Genomic DNA, 18,352 nt, shown 5'->3' with positions numbered 1-18,352 from the left:
TTCTTTTTTTAATCTTAACTGTTCATTTTGCTCAAATGATTCTCTCGGGTCCACCAGAACTAAACTACACACACATGAAAACGTAAAGAAATGAATAAATACACGTTAAATGAAGCGCGCTCACACGTTACATAAACGGCCATAACCCATCTGCCTGCAGGTGAAGCACCCTCTGGCTTCACATGCATGGCTGTGTGTTGTGCTGTGAACTGTGTGCGCTCTGCTCTCCGTCCTGGCAGCGAATCCCCGCAGCCGCATGGAGACGCTGAGTTTCTGAAATCACACCGCCGCATTCGAGGAACTTTTTTTTTTTTTGCGCTATTTTTCTCTTCTTGCTGTCAGCAACTTTACCTCTCGTAGATAGTTAATCACAAGTAGCCTGATGGAAGTCGCTCCAACATTTCTGTTCTTGCTGTGCAGCCTGCGCGTTTCTCTGGCGGCTGATTGGGAGTTGGTGGACTCTCATTTTACCCTCGGTGATGCAATCGACTACAAAGATCCCTGTAAAGCTGGTACAGTGCATTTTGACCTATGAATTTATTGATTTTTTGCATTTTCTTTCTAGTGTATATTGAGTCAATATCCAGAGCCCCCCAGGCCCGTATCACTGACCTAACACATGAATTAAGTTAAATATGAAGACATTTGAATATTTAAAACTACCTGTAAGATGATACAAGTATTTACTTGCTAAAAAATGCAACAAAAGAAAAAATGAACCTCCACATTTGCATCTTATTGTTAGTTCATTCACATAATGAAGTGCACGAGATATTGCAGCAAAATAAATACATACGTTCACAGTCAGCTTGTCTATGTGTTAATGTATATTGTACTACTATTAACTTGCTCCTTTCTTACTTTGTGGGGATTTGTTTAAAATGTTGTAATTGGCTAAAAGTAAAACAAGGGCGTGGTTGAGACAAATCACCTTATTGTATAGCTCTCAAATGATGTTTAAGTTCAAGGTAGTGGCGGAAGAAGTAAAAAAACATCAGGAAATACTCCATAACCAGTAAAGTCATGTAATTTTACTTAAGCAGAAGTAAAAAAGCATTATCAGCTAAATGTACTCATGTGTCATAAATACAAGTTTTCATTTGATGACAGAATGGCCCCTTTTGTAAGGCTTTTTTTTATGTCATTAGATTTTTATTTCAAATGCATGGTGCATTCTACTGTTTTTCTAATGTTTCAGCGGTAATTTTCATCTCCAGCAAAGCATCATATTATGACCAATATAATGTGGTAATAACTACTACGAGCAAGTTGTTTTTCTCCATCACCGAACGTGCCAAACAATTACTTTGGTTATTGGGGGGCCTCCAGCTGCTCGGAGTCCCTTTTCACTTGTGACTTCTGAAACTTCCAAAACACACCACTCTTCTTCTCAGAGGCAGTTGCCTGGAGACTAGAGGTCATTGAGGCCGTGCCAGCGCAGTCCTCGGCTGGACGCCGGTGAAATCCTTCTGGCTGCAGGGCATGGGGTGCACACTGCAGGGGTGACAGTCATTTACAGTCACTCTTTGCATGAGTGAATTCACTTCAAAGGCCGACGCAGGGCCTGCTACGTCTTTTCATTTGGACTTTCAAAGGTTGTTACATCACACGGCTAAATGAGGTATTTAATGGGAACGACTCTGGTGAGCTGTTGTGCTCGACTTGTACAACGTGAGATCCTGATTTATACAGGAGGAAACTAAATGTTTAACCCATAGTGGGAACAGAAACAGCGTTGTAAGAATATGACGATATTTAGTTATCATTGACTTTCCAACATTTGTTTCTTCAGTGTGATGTATAACAGAGGAACATGATGAACATCAGTTTGGCTTACATTGGTCATCATGTGAAATTCTATTATGTAAAAATCTACTGGCAATAAAGTGTAAGCAGCATGTTTAATGTTGTAACCATGAGGTTGAGCTAATTGTTTACTGCTATGTTTATTCTAACAAGTCAGATTTTAGAAGTAGATGTGTTTTGTTGTGTGTAAAATCTTGATCTGAAAACCAATAGTAACTTTAGATATCATATAAACTAACTGTACTTAAGAACAATATGTAATATCTTCCCCACATGGATATCCATACTTGGCTCTTAAAGCTTCTGTAGAAAAGATGAAGCCTGAGGCTAACATTGTTATGTTGTTAAACGTTATCAAAATCAACCTTCTAGAGATCAGATTAACATTTGGTAACTCCATGCTGCTAAACACACACACACAAAACAAACATAGAATCCTGGAGTGCTCAGTGTTTATATTACATAGTAATGTGACAGGTAAAGAAATATGTTAAACAATGTTCTGCACCTCATCGTTGGAAGGTCTTTGCTCCGATGTGTAAGACTACACTAAACTGAGTTTATGAGCCGTTGAGCTTGAATATGAAAACATTTCCCAGATTCTTGAGCAATGCACTTTACTACAAAAGAGTTGTTTACATTTGGGAAACATACAGCAGACATGCCATTTTTATGAAGCTCCAAGAATTGTTCTTTATGTGCTTAATGCTTTTTTGCCATTTGAGTAGAAATGTCCAGCGCAAGTATTCAGTCCACATCTTCCTTCTTTAAAATGACACCGTAGCTGGACGGCCCTCCAGTGTGTTTCAGTTTGTGTGCACAGGAGTTGTGTTTGCTGATCAAACAGACACATGGAGTCCCGTTCAGACCTCTTTTCAGGACAGAGATATGCACTCACACACACACACACACACACACACAGTGAAGCATGCAGTTAGTTCTGGCCCCTGTTGGCAGGAGACACACAAACTGAACTTCAGAGATAAAGTTTAAAAATGAGTTAGATGGTTCTATCTTTGTGGAGCACACTAGTTGGAGAGTGTGAAATGATGAGCTACTGTGTGTAACGTTTGGTTCCAGGTTTACAGAGTGAAACAGGAGTCTATGTTCCTACGTTTATTTTCCTCAGATCAAAGTTTCAACACAGAACATTTTCCTTGAAGACATAGTTTGACATAATTTGAGAAATTTACCAGCTTCCGATGAGAGGATCAATGTCAATCTTCTATCTGTTCATTACATATAGCTACAGACAGCAATTGGTTAGCTTAGCTTAACATAAATACTGGAAACAGGGGTAAGCAGCTAGCCCGGCTCTGCTCAAAGGTTAAAAAAGAAAAAAAACAGCAAAAAAAACACAAATTTATTTTAGCTGTGCGCGTAACTGCCGACAAAACCACAGCATGGTTTTACGCTCTTGGTTTTGTATGAATTAAACAAGTTAGATAACGTGTTAATTAGAGAGCGTTGGAGGTGCTGGTATGCAGAGAACTAGGCTAACTGTTTCCAGTCTTCACGCTAAACTAACCGGCTGTCGGCTGCAGCTTCATATGAAAGCGTATTCATTGTACATCTTTAATACAATGATATCTCTTTATGCATGTATTGTGTATCGGTGTGTTCATCTGTTTGCCCCAGCTGCCTTTATGGGAGACATCGCCCTTGATGAAGATGACCTCCGCATGTTCAAAGAAGCACACAGCAGTGATGGTGCTCAGCACCGCGTCCACATCAACCACACAGACTCAGGTATCAGAGCAATACGTTTACTAATCTCTGAATAATTCTGACTGACTGTTGAGTGAGTTCAAACAAAGGGACTTTTTCTTTTTTTTAATTGTTTTTCAGTTAACAGTTCCTCTTCCCATGAGAGCGTCAGGTCTAAGAGAGCTGCAGACAGACAGAGTCTCCGTCGGAGGAGGAGAGCAGCCACCTCCAGACCTGAGCGAGTGTGGACGGATGGCATCATCCCGTATGTGATCAGTGGGAATTTCACTGGTGAGTTCTCACTGAAAACAGTAAATAATTCATGCTTCCTTACAGGGGAGTTGTCTGCTATACACACAGCAACCGTGTGTCCGTTGCCTTGTGTGCATGGTTTTCATGCTGAAACTGTCAAACTCTTATTCCTTTCAGGCAGTCAGAGAGCAATTTTCCGTCAGGCGATGCGTCACTGGGAGAAACACACTTGCGTAACATTCACTGAGAGGACGACTGAAGAAAGCTACATTGTGTTCACCTACCGACCTTGTGGGTGAGTTTACAGCTCATTAAAAACATGTTAATAATGTATTTAGTTTAGTTTCATTTATTCATTCATCAGCCTTGAGGCCAGTGTCTTCACTCACATCACAGAAAACAAAACTGTTGTGTTTTAGAAATCTAGATGGTATAAGTTTGTATTGTGCAAAGCGTCTATTCATTTCCACTCATTTTCACACAAAGTGAAAGTAGAGCATTTTATCTCATTTCGGCTCATTGTTTTGTTTTTTTCACCCACAGTTTTATTGTTTAGTTCACTCTCACTGTTCTCATGATCTTTATTTTCAGCCACTGTTTTTATCAAAAAAGCTCTGAAAATAATATGCACAACTTGCCCAGCACCACAGTAGACAAACAACTAAATGGTGATCAAAGTGGAACATTTAGCAGTGAAATAGCCCAATTCTTCCCTCAGGAGTTAGTGCAGAGCAAAATACAGCAAAAAAACAACAACTATTATCTAACTTTAACTTCAATTCATCAGATGGGCAGAAACATATATTTCCAAAAGAAGGCACATGTTGCTCATTGTGTGCCGGACGTGCAAAAAAAACAGTTTTCTAACATGTTCGTGCATAATTGATGTTCAAGGTTTGAAGAGTCGGTTCGTTGACTATCGAAGTACAAGCAAAGAATCATTGTTTGTTCTGAAGGTGCTTGGAGCTGAACAGTGTCGCCCCCTGCAGGTGTTGCTCCTACGTGGGGCGGAGAGGTGGCGGCCCTCAGGCCATCTCCATAGGAAAGAACTGTGATAAGTTTGGCATCGTGGTGCATGAACTCGGCCACGTGATCGGCTTCTGGCACGAACACACGCGCCCGGACCGAGACGAGCATGTAAGCATCATCAGAGACAACATCCAACCAGGTACTGTTACTGCGATGACATGAAACAAGTGTGAAAACGTGTGTGTGTGTGTGTGTGTGCTCACAGACGCTGCAGATGTTTGTCCTTCATTTTAGTCAGCTGATTCTCTGTGTGTGAATAGGACAGGAGTATAACTTCCTGAAGATGGAGCCAGGCGAGGTGGACTCACTCGGGGAGGCGTACGACTTTGGCAGCATCATGCATTACGCAAGGAATACATTTTCCAGGTTGTCATCCCGATGCTTTTTATGCTTTTCTTTCATACAATTTCCGTTAAAGCGACTGCAAGGATTTCATCATTTTTATTTCACAGGTGTTCTCTGTTTTCAGCTTTTCCGTGGTTCACATTAACAGGCCATTAAACAGCTTGGGGGCCAAACTGCTGAGCATTTTGATGATTCACTCTGTCCACCCTGCCTGTGCATTTTGAACTGGCAGCATACAGAGTACCAGCCTGCTTCTCTAAGCTGGCCGTCATCCCTACCACCTTACTTACGTCTTACAATCAGTGATCTCCTCTACATTACTCAAGTTTAGAGTTGGAATTGATAACATTTTTCACATGGTTTCAGGTTATTTGACCTCCCTAACTGCCCCTAATATCATGCTGCATTAACAGCTGAGCCACCATGACCTGCTGTTTGTCCTTTCATTCAGCTCTGCTCAACAAGCTCCATAGGAAACCTCAGGGGATTTGATCCTTTTTTGTCACAGAAATGGTTTCACACCAGTCTCCTTTTCATTTTCTGTCTCGTGCATGTTGTTGCTTTTCTCTGTGATTAGTTTTTTTTTTCTACCTCCATCGCTGCCTTGCCGGTCTGGGTCATGGAGGCGAGCCAAGCTAAATAAAGGCCTGGCAGTTCAGGCTTTGTTGAACAATTTGGGCTAGAGTGGCCTTTTTCCCTGGCATTCAGGAGCGGGCTCCACTGAGCTTGGCACCGGCGAAAGGCCCCATTCAGAGTGCTCTGTTTGCACATGCCTGTCATTCATGGATGCATCACCATGGGAACTATGCAAGAGTGAGCACCAAACCCATGAGAGATTGTAACGATCAATAAAGCATCAATGTGTTGAACCGGAGTCAGACCGAAAAGAAAAAATGTCTCTGTATGAACTTTTGGAAAACACATTTTCCTGCACATCGTTGTAGTTCCACGATGTTTCTCCTCAAGCTTTGTGTGACATAAATGATGTTTTGAACTGCTCACGTTTGTGATCTGTCTGAAACAGAGGCATCTTCTTGGACACAATCCTGCCCCGTTACGACGTCAATGGAGTCAGGCCACCTATTGGACAGAGGACCAGGCTTAGCAAAGGCGACATTGCACAAGCACGCAAACTCTACAAGTGTGCAAGTACGCTACATTAAATGTGTTGAAGATATATAGATCCACATGACAACACCTTGATTTATCACCTATAAAAGCCAATTAGATATGACACATCATGACTGAATGTGCAGTAAAGTTCATGCAAACAGTTTAAAATCTCTTCTGGTTTGTTCATTCTGGGACTTTAATGTCATTCCTCTGGTCTATTGTGATATAACCATGTGAATGTCATGTTGTGTGGTTTGTTAAAGGGTGTGGGGAAAGCCTGCAGGAAAGTGCTGGAAACTTCTCTTCTCCCGGTTACCCGAACGGCTACTCGGCTTACGCTCACTGTGTCTGGAGGATTTCTGTCACTCCTGGAGAGAAGGTGAATGATGTAAATAAGCGTCAGGGCAAGACAATTAACAATTAACCCCATGTATCAAGTTAGTGACTTAATGAATGCCATGTCTCACAATATCCATTAAATGAACTGTCCCAAATACCAATACGGTCCACTCCAGACTCTTCAACTGCAATGTATTACCAGTAGTGTCAAGATGCACAGATATGTATAGCAAATTAGTCCATTTATTGTAATACTTTTCAAAGTCAATGTGACAATTTAATTTGTTGTCTAAAATGATGAATTACACTGAATCACTTCAATTATTCAGTTTTCCGTACGAGACTATAGCTCACATTGTTCAAATCAAGAAGTAACAAAATCAGGAAAGCCCTGTGTTTGAACTGAATGGATGTTAAATCTTTACATCCCTTTTTTTCTTGTGACAATCTGCCCTCCTTCTGTGTCTTCTGTCTCTCAGATTGTTCTGAATTTTACCTCCATGGACCTCTTCAGGAGCCACTTGTGTTGGTACGACCACGTGGAGGTCCGAGACGGGTTCTGGAGAAAAGCTCCTCTGAAAGGTGTTTAACTGATGTACAGTGGACCTCCTCTCCCTCTGCGGAGCATCCTCCATAAACATGATGCCGTGTCATTCCTGTGACATGTAGTCAGCACTGTGAACTGTGATCTTTTCATGTACTTTGGGCAGGCCGTTTTTGTGGAGACACACTTCCAGATCCAATCATCTCAACCGACAGCCGACTGTGGATCGAGTTCAGAAGCAGCAGCAGCTGGCTGGGAAAAGGCTTTTCAGCAGTCTACGAAGGTACAACGTTCATAATGTGTGGATTTGCATATGTACTTTTCATATGCTACCTTCTCAGGTTTCTACAATTTATTTTTAACTTTATCATGTGACAACTGAATGTAACAATATATATATATCTCTGGATGAAACAAATCCCTTCTCACCTCCTGTGCAGCCATCTGTGGGGGGGAGGTGAAGCGGGACAGTGGTCAGATCCAGTCCCCCAATTATCCCGATGACTACCAGTCCAACAAAATGTGTGTGTGGAAAATCACAGTAGCAGAAGGTTTTGACGTTGGCCTCTCCTTCCAGTCGTTCGAGGTAAAATTGCTTTTATTATGATTGTTTTTTCATATTAATTAAGAAAACAAGGGCAATATCTCCAGGAGAAATGACCAAACTGGGAGAATGTTTCACAAACCTCATATTCCCTCAGGGTGGAACTTTATCTTTGTTTGCTCTGACAATTGCCCAGTACTTTCACCTGCTTTGCTAACCTTATTGTCCTTCATTGACATAACTGCAGATTGAGCGGCATGACAGCTGCGCCTACGACTATGTGGAGGTGAGGGATGGCGGCTCAGAGAGCAGTCCGCTGCTCGGACGTTTCTGCGGCTACGACAAGCCTGACGACATCAAAAGCAGCTCCAACCAGCTCTGGCTGAAGTTTGTGTCTGACAGCTCGGTCAACAAAGCTGGGTTTGCAGCCAGATTTTTTAAAGGTCAGAAAGTAACTTCAGCTATAAAAAAAAAAGGCCAGCAATGACAAGAGCTTCTGGTGTAATTGTTTATGATTTTTCATCTGCCAGAGATGGATGAGTGCTCCGGACCGAACAACGGTCACTGCGAGCAGCGCTGTCTGAACACACTGGGCAGCTACAGATGTGCATGTGATCCCGGATACGAGCTGGCAGCCGACAGACGCAGCTGTGAGAGTGAGTATAGAGCACGACTTCACACACTAAATCCTGAGAGCTAGGTCACCTCGAGTCTTCACAGTGTAGCAGCATCCTGTCACTGTGACACACACTAGATCAAATGCACCCTTGTTATCATGGTAGTGTACTTTAGTACTTCAAGTGAAAGTTTGCCGGTTTGGGAAATACAATCATTCACTTTCTGGAGGAGAGTAAATGGAGCGGATCAATACCTCCTTGTATCTTTCTGTTAAATTTAAAATGACAGCCTGTAACTGGTTATCTTAGCTTAGCTTATTACAACAAATTACAGTCTCCATTTGTTTCCACTTGAGGTTATTCATCCTCAGGCCCATTCAACAACTGAACTAGACCCAACCAGCAGGCTCTGAATGTGTTGAATTGACTTCCTGCAAAAATATGTAAACTTGATATTTGCAGCTGGGAAGTATTGACTAGACAATAAAGTCAAAGGCAGATAGATTACAACTGAAAAGCATGTATGACATTTCATGTTTTCCATTCCAGTTTGGCATTATTATTTTGCACAGTTGAGACACAAATCCCTGGTATTCTCTCTTCGACCACAAGAGTGCAGTACTTCCTTACTGCATCTTCCGTAAGAGCCACTGATTTGATCCATGTGAAGTAAACCGTACAAATAAGAATTACATGTCTCCTCATTACAATTTGGTACTTTCCTTGATTTTATAGAAATAAATAGTCATTCAAACGTCATTCTGCAACCTTTGATCTCCACTGGTTTATTCCACCACTATCTCCTATTATATCTGTTATACTTGGGTATAACTTTATTTCTTAACAATTCATTGTAATAAACAACCCATAACTTAATTGGTATTCTTATTTTTTGCAGTTCAAATGATTAAATTAAATTACATCACCCATTTGCTTCAATTCTTACAAATTCAAGCAAATGGCTGATGTAATTGATATCATCCAAATGTTGTTCTCTCACACTTCAACCACTAAAATCTGTGTTTTCTCCCACCAGCAGCTGCCTGTGGCGGGTTCATCTCCAAGCTGAATGGCTCCCTCACCACCCCCGCGTGGCCCAAAGAATACCCTCCCAACAAGAACTGCGTGTGGCAGCTGGTGGCACCCATTCAGTATCGCATCACTCTGGTGTTCGATGTGTTCGAGACCGAGGGGAATGATGTAAGTTGATTAAAGTGATGTTTTTCTATATATCGGAGTCTTTCTGCAGACCTTTTATTCGATAATCTGTTAAATCACCATAATTTCACAGGCCATGTCTTTTCCCTCTGTAGTAAGTAAAATTGTCCAGTGTTTACCATCAGGTGTGTAAATATGATTATGTGGAGGTGCGCAGTGGGTTGAGTTCAGACTCAGAGCTTCATGGGAAGTTCTGTGGAGCGGAGAAGCCAGACGTCATCACCTCCCAGCAGAACAACATGAGGATCGAGTTCAAGTCTGACAACACCGTCTCCAAGAGGGGCTTCAAGGCTCACTTTTTCTCTGGTAAGTCAGGAGGAGTGAAGTGTTGAGAAAGAAATTAGTAAACTAGTATGCAAAAATAAATAAGAAAGTACGTATACAGTAAAAAGGACAAATCATTACCCCACTTCAATAACCAGGCAGGCCGTTGTCTTCAGTTTCAACACAAAAAGGGAGGCGAGCAGTTTGGCTCTATGTGAAGCTTACATTTTTTATTTGAATTACATTTTAACTAAATAATGTAGTATCCTGCGTGGTGTTTAAATCAAATACATCTCTTAATTTCACATTCAGAAACGCATTCACATTTATTTATATTCAACATGGCAGGTCTAGTGTTTTAGTTTTTTTCTGATATAATAATATTTCAGTGCAAAATATTATATTCAACAGAATAATGAATTATGTAGAAAGTACCGTACCATCTTAAATATGTGTGTTCTGCTTAATTAGACCACAGATGCTTTTTGCATTTCTCTTTTTGTTATTACAGAAATATTGATAGCCCAATGAAAACTCCCCATTGGAACATCTCAATTACTTATTATTAAATATCCGGAATGGCAAATTCTGTATTTGAACAACCCTCCAATTTGTTCTGTGGACTAGGAGCTGAGCTTTTCAAAAATACTTACAAAAGGCTCTAATCCCAGAGATGTTTTGCTGGGAGATGACTCAGGGTTGTGGGTCTTAAGTGTTTCATTCTGCAGACTCTTCCCCCTTGGGTAACACAGAAAGCCTTTGTGTCTGCGCTCAGCAGCAGATAATGGTCTAAATTGTTAATTTATATATTCGAACATCATGCAAAGGAATGTATAACATACATTATTTTCTCTTCTCCACAGATATAGACGAGTGCTCCAAAGAAAACGGAGGCTGCCAGCATGAATGTGTGAACACCTTTGGGAGCTACAGCTGTCAGTGTCGCAGCGGCTTCATGCTGCACGACAATAAGCACGACTGCAAGGAAGGTACTCATATGTTTGACTCAAAGGGTCAGCAAGTCATGAATAACATTTGGTGTGAGTGTTTGCATGTATTTTCTTATTGTGGATGTTTTTTTTTAGCACTACTGATATATAGTATTTACGTAGATAGGAGAGTATTACATTTGATGGATGCCGATTCAAAGGACAAAACCCGGAGGAGCTTTCATTGTTTAGTTCTAATAAGTGATTTAGTTGTGTTTTTCAGCGGGCTGTGATCATGCTGTCAACACTGTGTCGGGCACAATGAGCAGCCCCAACTGGCCGGATAAGTATCCCAGCAAGAAGGCCTGCACCTGGTCTCTGTCCACAACTCCGGGCCATCGTATCAAACTCGTATGTCAATGGGTGTTATAAATTCAAGACTTGAACGGGAACTTTTGGAGGTAATTCATAGCGTTTCAAAATGTCTCGCAGGTTCTCAACGAGATCGACATGGAGGCTCATCTGGAGTGCACTTACGACCACCTGGAGATCTACGACGGGCGAGACTCACGTGCCCCGAGTCTCGGGCGCTTCTGTGGCACCAAAAAGCCTTCTCCAGTCGTCTCCAGTGGCAACAAAATGTTCCTGCGTTTCTTCTCTGACAACTCAGTACAAAAGAGAGGTTTTGAGGCTTCATACAGAGCAGGTAAACAAAGCAACCATTACTTTCTACCCCCAAAAAAAGTCAAAATAGAATACCAAAAATGTGTCCTTTCAACTATGGTGTTGTTTTCTGCTGTGTTTAGAAAGCTGCAGTCTTTCATCCCTTTCATGAGATCCTTGTTTTGACCCTCTAATTTTGTGGTTGTGAATTCCCAGAATGTGGAGGAAGCCTGAAAGCCGAGGTCAAGACAAAAGATCTCTACTCTCATGCCCAGTTTGGAGATAACAACTACCAGGGCGGCTCCGACTGCCTGTGGGTGGTCTCTGCTGAGAAGGGTTATGGAGTGGAGCTCATCTTCCAGGTGTTTGAGATCGAGGAGGAGGCCGACTGCGGGTATGACTACGTGGAGCTGTATGACGGCGCTGACGTCAAGTCTCCGAGGCTGGGGCGATATTGTGGATCTGGGGTAAGGCTAAAAATACCAGTCTTATGTAGGTAACAATTTAAATTGTCCTTCAAAAACCTTCTCTTTTTGTCATTTCTTTCACCCCTAGGCCCCAGAGGAAGTCTACTCGGCCGGAGACGCCATCGTTTTAAAGTTTCACTCAGATGACAGCATCAATAAAAAAGGCTTTCATGCACGCTACACAAGCACAAAATTCCAGGACACGCTACACGCAAGCAAGTGACTCTACCCCAAACCTAAATGGAGACTTCCCCCCTAACATTTGGTCGGACACACCCATCTCCTGGCATGGTTTGCCACAAACACCAACCCGCATACTTTACATTCACATCTGTTAGAGGGAGTGAAGCCATGCAGGAGAATGGCATCTGTACTCTTCTTTGTTATATAGCTATAGAATGAGAGACGAGGACTAGTTTGCAGTGATTATTGTAAATGTAAATTCAGTGACACCGTCTGTAATGAGCTGATTACGTCATAGCACAGTGTTGAGATATAAAATGTTTATGTGATATTGTTTTCTTGTTTTGTTTTTTATCACGCCGTTACTTTTTACTGTCTGGGGTAAAAGTTCACTTCGAAATAATGTAACAACAATAACAAAAATCATAATAATCATAATAATGATGATAATGAAAGACAAAAGCAATTAATCAAAACTTTTTTAGTGCTAAAATCACCTGCTCTGTTATTTAATATTTTTGTATTCACATTTTTTTCATCACATTTGCATTCCCTCACATAATATTTTGAGTATTTTATGTTGGGTTTCTGTGCTCTATATGATCTTGCAACATACAGCGGTACAGTACATTTCCCTTCTACGTGCTCTTCAGTAATGTTTTCTATACTGGCTTTGAACATCAATGTAACACCTGCTGACTTTATTTCTTTACTGACTCCAGTGATGTAGAAGTGTACTCTGGAGGGTGTCAGTACACTGTGACATCAGCGTGGGTGTTACAGGTGGAGGTTTGGTCATAGGACCACCGCTTTTTTTTCTCACCTGAAGCGGACGTTTTCTTTCCAGGCAGAAGGGATTTCACGGTTCTTCCTACCTTAAGTGAGATGATGTGAGCTCTTGATGGGGACAGTTATTCTTAAACAGTGATAAATACTGCTTCAACATCTACAACATGTAAAATAATGACAAGCATGTCCTATTTATTGTTGGGTTTGGAATAAGAGCAATAGAGAAAAAAAGTTTCAAGAAATATTTTTATTTAAAATGTTAGTTAACTTCAGCCCTCGGTCAGACAGGGTAAAAACAGTTGGTACAGTCAAGGCATCAAGCACGACAAGTACAAAGTAGATATTCAAAATTAAAACCATTTGTTAAAATGAAAAAGACTATTAAAAACCAAGTTGCTTTTACATGTCTCACTCTCACTATCGTTCTGCTATAGAGGCTTAACATCTCCCAAGTTCCCTGAATGCACTAAGCGCATCATTAGTATGACATGTCACCATAGAAACAACTCAAGCATAATGTATATTTATTCAACACATCAAATGATATGATAAATGTTATTAAGATATTTTATTAAGATATTTTATTGAATGTATTAGTGTAAGAAATAATATTGAATCAATAAAAAAAACACATCAGTCAGGTAACCAGACAGTTTCACTTTCTTCACTGAAGCACAGCTCCTCTGAACTGAAATGTGTGACAGTAGCTCCAGTCTACAAACTGAACAATATGTGTTACTGTTACTTTTCCGTGAGTGGATTCCTGTTTTGTTCATGTGATGCACAGTCCGACCACTGATCAACAGGTGGCGGTGACACACACATATGTGCTGCAAAGCACCAGCAAAGTCAGGTAAGACGACAAGCACACCGTTCACCTGCAAACATAATGGCCAAATGATAGAATGACATTTTTTTGAAAATGTTTTATGAGGAATGCATGTTCCATTTGGTGAAAAATGCTGAATTTAAATGTTGCTTTTGAAAACTCCACGTGGCCTCTGTATGATACATTTGTTTCTACTGGACAGATTATCATTTTCTAATCATGAATCTGCTCTAATTCGGTACAATGGAAAGTACATTTTTCATTATTGTTTGGTAATTTGTTGCCTCTTAACTTCTTACTGTCACCCTTTTTGTTTTGTCTTTTTAAATCTTTGGTAGGAAAACTTTGAGAGGCTCATTTTCATGCACTTTATCCAGAAAACCCAGATTGAAGTAAGGGTACAGCGTCTCCTTGAAGGTCTCCCTGAAGGTGTAAAGGTGTGTCATGCACTGTGCGTTGTAAAAGGACACCAAGCCCCTCTTGTAGTCAAGGTACACACCGATCCGGGCCAGCGGCTCCTCCAGGGACAGGACTGTGGGCGGCGAAGTGCCAGCCATGTACTGAATCCCGTAAGAGAGGGAGAGAGTCCAGAAGCCGTTGGCTGGGAGGGCTTTGATGACTCCCTTTCTGGGCACCGACTCTCGGGCCACCCCAACAGTCCAGACTGTGCTGCTGTAGACTTCAACCTCCCAGTAGTGTCGCCCGTGGGTGAAGCCCTGGCTTCCGAGCAGCGACAGGGCAGCGTTGAACCTGGAGGGGTTATCCTGCACGGTGTGGTTAAAGGTCTGGTAGCGAACACAGGTGAGGGAGGAGGTCAGGCTGAGCCAAGCGTTGGCCGTGCTGGAGTTAAATGTGATGGCCGCTGGAACTACAAACAGGAAAAGTAATGACTGAACATTTCAATCTTTGATATCACATGATGGTCAGATGATCACTGTTGGTTTCTGTTTAATGCAGTGCTTGTAGTCCACATTTGCAAAGTCAGATGGGGCTTTAAGTGTCATTAAAGTACCTGGATAAAGGCTTCCTTTCATGGATTTCCACACTCTGTACTGCAGGGGCCCCGCAAACCGGCCCTCGCACAGACTGGGCGGTGTAAACGTAGGTTTCTCAAACTTCAGCGAAGGCCTGCCAACAAAAGCAAAGTCAGAACAGTCCAGAGAGAGAGAAGAGAGACAAAGCCCATCCAGGGTTGAAAACATTTCCCACACTCACCTCTGGAGCAGGACTTTGATGCTCTGAAATGAGACACGAGAATAAACACAGGACAAGAGAGACGTAGACTGGTCATTAGGTTTGTTGTATCTGAAACAGGAGAATGCTTTTTCCACATTACATCAATGTCTGAGCTCACGCAATCCACCCTGTGGGATCTCCCTGTGGCCGGGGGAAAGTCCCACAGTCGTTGCCTAGACTATGGCCCCCGTGCCTGAGCTAAACTCCTTAACCTCCAGATCAGCGTGTGAGATCACTGGCCTACATCCTGTCTTTTGTTATGTAGGAGTTTTAACATTTGTAAAAAGTTACACTTCAAATAAATGCAAACTGACATGTTGAATATGTTTACGGCCTTTAATAATAGTGTATGAACTGAAACAGGAAACACAACATGGTCCCACCGTGCTCAGTTAAGTCCTGAGTGTTAATGTTGGAGCCTGTTTAACATTTTGGCACAGAAATACATGACTGAACTAACCTTTGGCCCAAATATTACATCTCTACTGTGTCATTATGATTAAAGAAAATTGTTCTGGAAACAAATACGTTTGAAATAAAGAGCTCAGCATTTCTCACAGTAATCATCCCCAGAGCTGACTCATCAGGCTGAAAATAATTACCAGATGAACTGTATTCACGTGCATGATGTTCATATGAGCTGAACCTACCCGGAGCAGAGTGAAGGCGTCCTGCTCCTTCAGCTTGTCCTCTATCTCGTGGACGGCACTCTGCAGACGAGAGATCTCCACACACAGCAGGGCCTTGTGCTCGTCTAGTCGGATCAGCTCTCTGCGCTCCTCCGTCTTCAGCTTCACCTGCAGCAGCTTCTCCTCCTGGTACAGGAACTGGTGCAGGTCGCTGAACTGGGCCTCAATGCGCTGCTTCAGGTCAGCCGTGTGCTCCTGAGCCAGTGGATAAGGAGCATTGTCACTTGCAGTCTTTGCAGAAAGATGGATCCTCTACGTTAGTTTTCTCTGTTGTACTGTAGCACTATGTGCTGGAAGAAACATTATCACATCCATTTTGCAGATACACCCATTCCCTTCAGGTAAAATCTGAATTTAAGTCATTAAATAGGTCGAACTGGACATTCATAGTCCTGTGATTGCAGTGTATTAAATGTATGTATGTTTTGAAAGCGGTTCCTCTCACCTTCAGCTTTTTAACCTCGTCCTCGACTTCCCTGTCACACTGCAGCGCCGTGTTGAGTTCAGCTTTAAGGGAATCCATGGAGCTGTTTAGAGACGCCTATCCGGACAGAGACACAACATCACTATACTGACCTGCTTCTCACTTCAAATACAACCTCATCTACTTTTACTAATTGTTATGGAGCGAAAACAATGAATGGATACACAGTCTAAACTGCATATGAAAAATACACACCTTCCGTGATGTAATTTACAATTTCGATATAATGTAATAAACGTTCCCACCATTACAATGTAATATATATAGAGTAAAATAGACATACTTCTTGAAATGCAACCAAATAAACATTCAAACGTCATCAGATCAACTGTAAGATATTGACACTGTGATCAGTTAAAGCTCAACTCACCCTATACTTCTGTTCAGCCTCCTGGACACACACCATGGTATGATTCCTGTGCTCCTGGGAGAGACCACACACCAGGCACACCAGCTCCTGGTCCTCCTCACAGTAAAGCTTCAGCTCCTCTCTGTGTCTGCTGCAGCGTGGGACCGGAGCAGGAACCCTCTCTGCCACTCCAACATCTGCCAGACGAGGTCCAGTCCCGCTCTCCTCCAGACCCTGACAGTAGCTCTCCACTATGTTGGCAACGATGCGGTTGGGCCTGTAGCTTTGCCCGGGGTACACCTTCCTGCACTGAGGGCAGGAGCCTGTGCTTCCCTGAACGGGACCCCGGGGACCGGTCCAGTAACCCTCAATGCACCCCTGGCAGAAGGTGTGGTCACAGGGCAAGGACACTGGCTGCTTGAAGAGATCCAGGCAGATGGAGCAGGTAAGATCTCTGCTGATTCTGTGTGCTGAGCTTTTGGTTACTTTTCCAGCTATGGGAGGCTGTCGCAGCTTTTCCATCGCTGCAGCAAAGTCTCCTTCCTTTGGTTTCCAACTTTTCTTGTCTGTCTTTATGCCCTGGTTTAGTTTTTCCAAGTTCTGCAGATAAACTGTCTGGATTTTCTTCACTTCTTTCTTATTCTTGCTCATTCCTTTGCCTTGATTGTTTCCCTTTGTTCTGACTGTACAGCTGGACTTCCACGTCCTTCCTTTCCTGCAGAGTGTGGCTGCTCTCCTTGGCCTCCAGTCTTCCTGTTGATTGTGGGGAAATGAAGTGGGTGGTGCAGAAGCAGCCACAGCCTCTCACATCCTCAGCAGATAGTGAGTGGATCTTAATGGCCCCCACCTTTCCCTCCAGACTGACGTCACATCTTAGTCAGGAAACCGAGGCGGACCGTGGATATTCAACCCTTGACATGTTTGTTTAGTGAAGTCTGGCCAATAAGTGCAAGAAAGTCCTACTCCACTAAACTCTTAATCTGCTGTAGAGTAACTGCAGAAAAATGTAAATCCATTTTAGTGTGTTTGGGTTTGTGAGACCAACCATGAGTGTTTGAGACTGAGAGAAAGAGAGAAGACAAGAAATGTGTGAGCAGTAACAGATTTCCTGTTTCTTTTTATGGCAACGCTCTCTGCCCAGTAAGTAGTTATTGTCGCTGAAGGGAAACAAGGCCATTAAGAGATTTACACGGAGAAAGAAAAACGTCCTGGAGGCAAAAGGCCCCACCATACAAATACTGCAGGCATCCTCTGAGTTTCTTTTCCCTCCAACCAGTTATTAGGACGAATAGTTAGAGCTTTGTCCCTGAGGGCTGGAACATCTGTCTAGTAGTAAATTAGTTTCTTTAAAACACGCTAGTTGAATGTTTTAATGTGACTTGGTTCAAGGAAAGAGAGCATTGACACATATCAGCATGTGAACAGTTAAAAAACGTATATTAATAATAATAATAATACTTCTAGGTATGTATGGCAGTAAAGTCAATAGACACCCTGCGATTATACACGATTATACACGGTAGCATAATCAAAGGTCAGGAGAATGAAACTAGGATTATGTCAATTTTGAAATGCATTTGCAAGAAAGAGAAAAATTAACAAAGTTTATACATATGTTTTGAGTTTCTTGTTTCCTTGCCTGAGATAGCAAGGCAGCTAGTTTGTCATGTTATGGCCAATGGGGACATCTGGTGTCCAAACTGAAAATGTAACAAATTAATTATTATACAGTGCCAAAAAGATAAAATAAGAGCAGTTATTAAATGAAATCCATGCTTGTGTGACGCCCACCAGTGTGTTCACACATATGGTTTACATAAAGTGAGCTTTGTGTATTCAACAATAATACACTGGTGGGCATCACACTTATAATACTGTTTTCTTAAAATATTTGGTAATAAAACTCTTTATTTTCAAAGTGCAGTGAAGTAAAAGTAGAAAGAACAATTAGTGCAA

The 18,352-nt window shown here is 42.0% G+C and overlaps 2 protein-coding genes across 2 annotated transcripts; one reads left to right on the top strand and one right to left on the bottom strand.

Moving 5' to 3' along the window:
- Window positions 1–382: 382 nt before the first annotated feature.
- LOC306751174 (bone morphogenetic protein 1-like) lies at window positions 383–12,284 on the top strand (the record flags this gene model as incomplete). The annotated part of the gene is made up of 20 exons (XM_079234716.1): window positions 383–512; window positions 3,445–3,555; window positions 3,655–3,804; window positions 3,943–4,060; window positions 4,755–4,933; window positions 5,055–5,160; window positions 6,164–6,288; window positions 6,516–6,631; window positions 7,071–7,173; window positions 7,302–7,418; window positions 7,576–7,721; window positions 7,927–8,122; window positions 8,210–8,335; window positions 9,333–9,496; window positions 9,640–9,820; window positions 10,642–10,767; window positions 10,991–11,118; window positions 11,200–11,413; window positions 11,587–11,837; window positions 11,926–12,284. 20 exons carry the CDS (start codon window positions 383–385, stop codon window positions 12,058–12,060), a joined length of 2,922 nt encoding a protein of 973 aa, XP_079090842.1. The 3' UTR covers window positions 12,061–12,284.
- Window positions 12,285–13,961: 1,677 nt separating this feature from the next.
- On the bottom strand, window positions 13,962–17,047 carry trim69 (tripartite motif containing 69; the record flags this gene model as incomplete). Its single annotated transcript, XM_079234775.1, has 6 exons — window positions 13,962–14,506; window positions 14,651–14,766; window positions 14,854–14,876; window positions 15,525–15,758; window positions 16,009–16,104; window positions 16,418–17,047. 6 exons carry the CDS (start codon window positions 17,045–17,047, stop codon window positions 13,962–13,964), a joined length of 1,644 nt encoding a protein of 547 aa, XP_079090901.1.
- Between the last annotated feature and the right edge of the window lie 1,305 nt (window positions 17,048–18,352).

The sequence above is a fragment of the Taurulus bubalis genome (genome assembly GCF_910589615.1).
Source record: "Taurulus bubalis genome assembly, chromosome: 19".
Classification (NCBI taxonomy): Eukaryota; Metazoa; Chordata; class Actinopteri; order Perciformes; family Cottidae; genus Taurulus; species Taurulus bubalis.
This window is presented reverse-complemented; position numbering and strand designations above follow the sequence as displayed.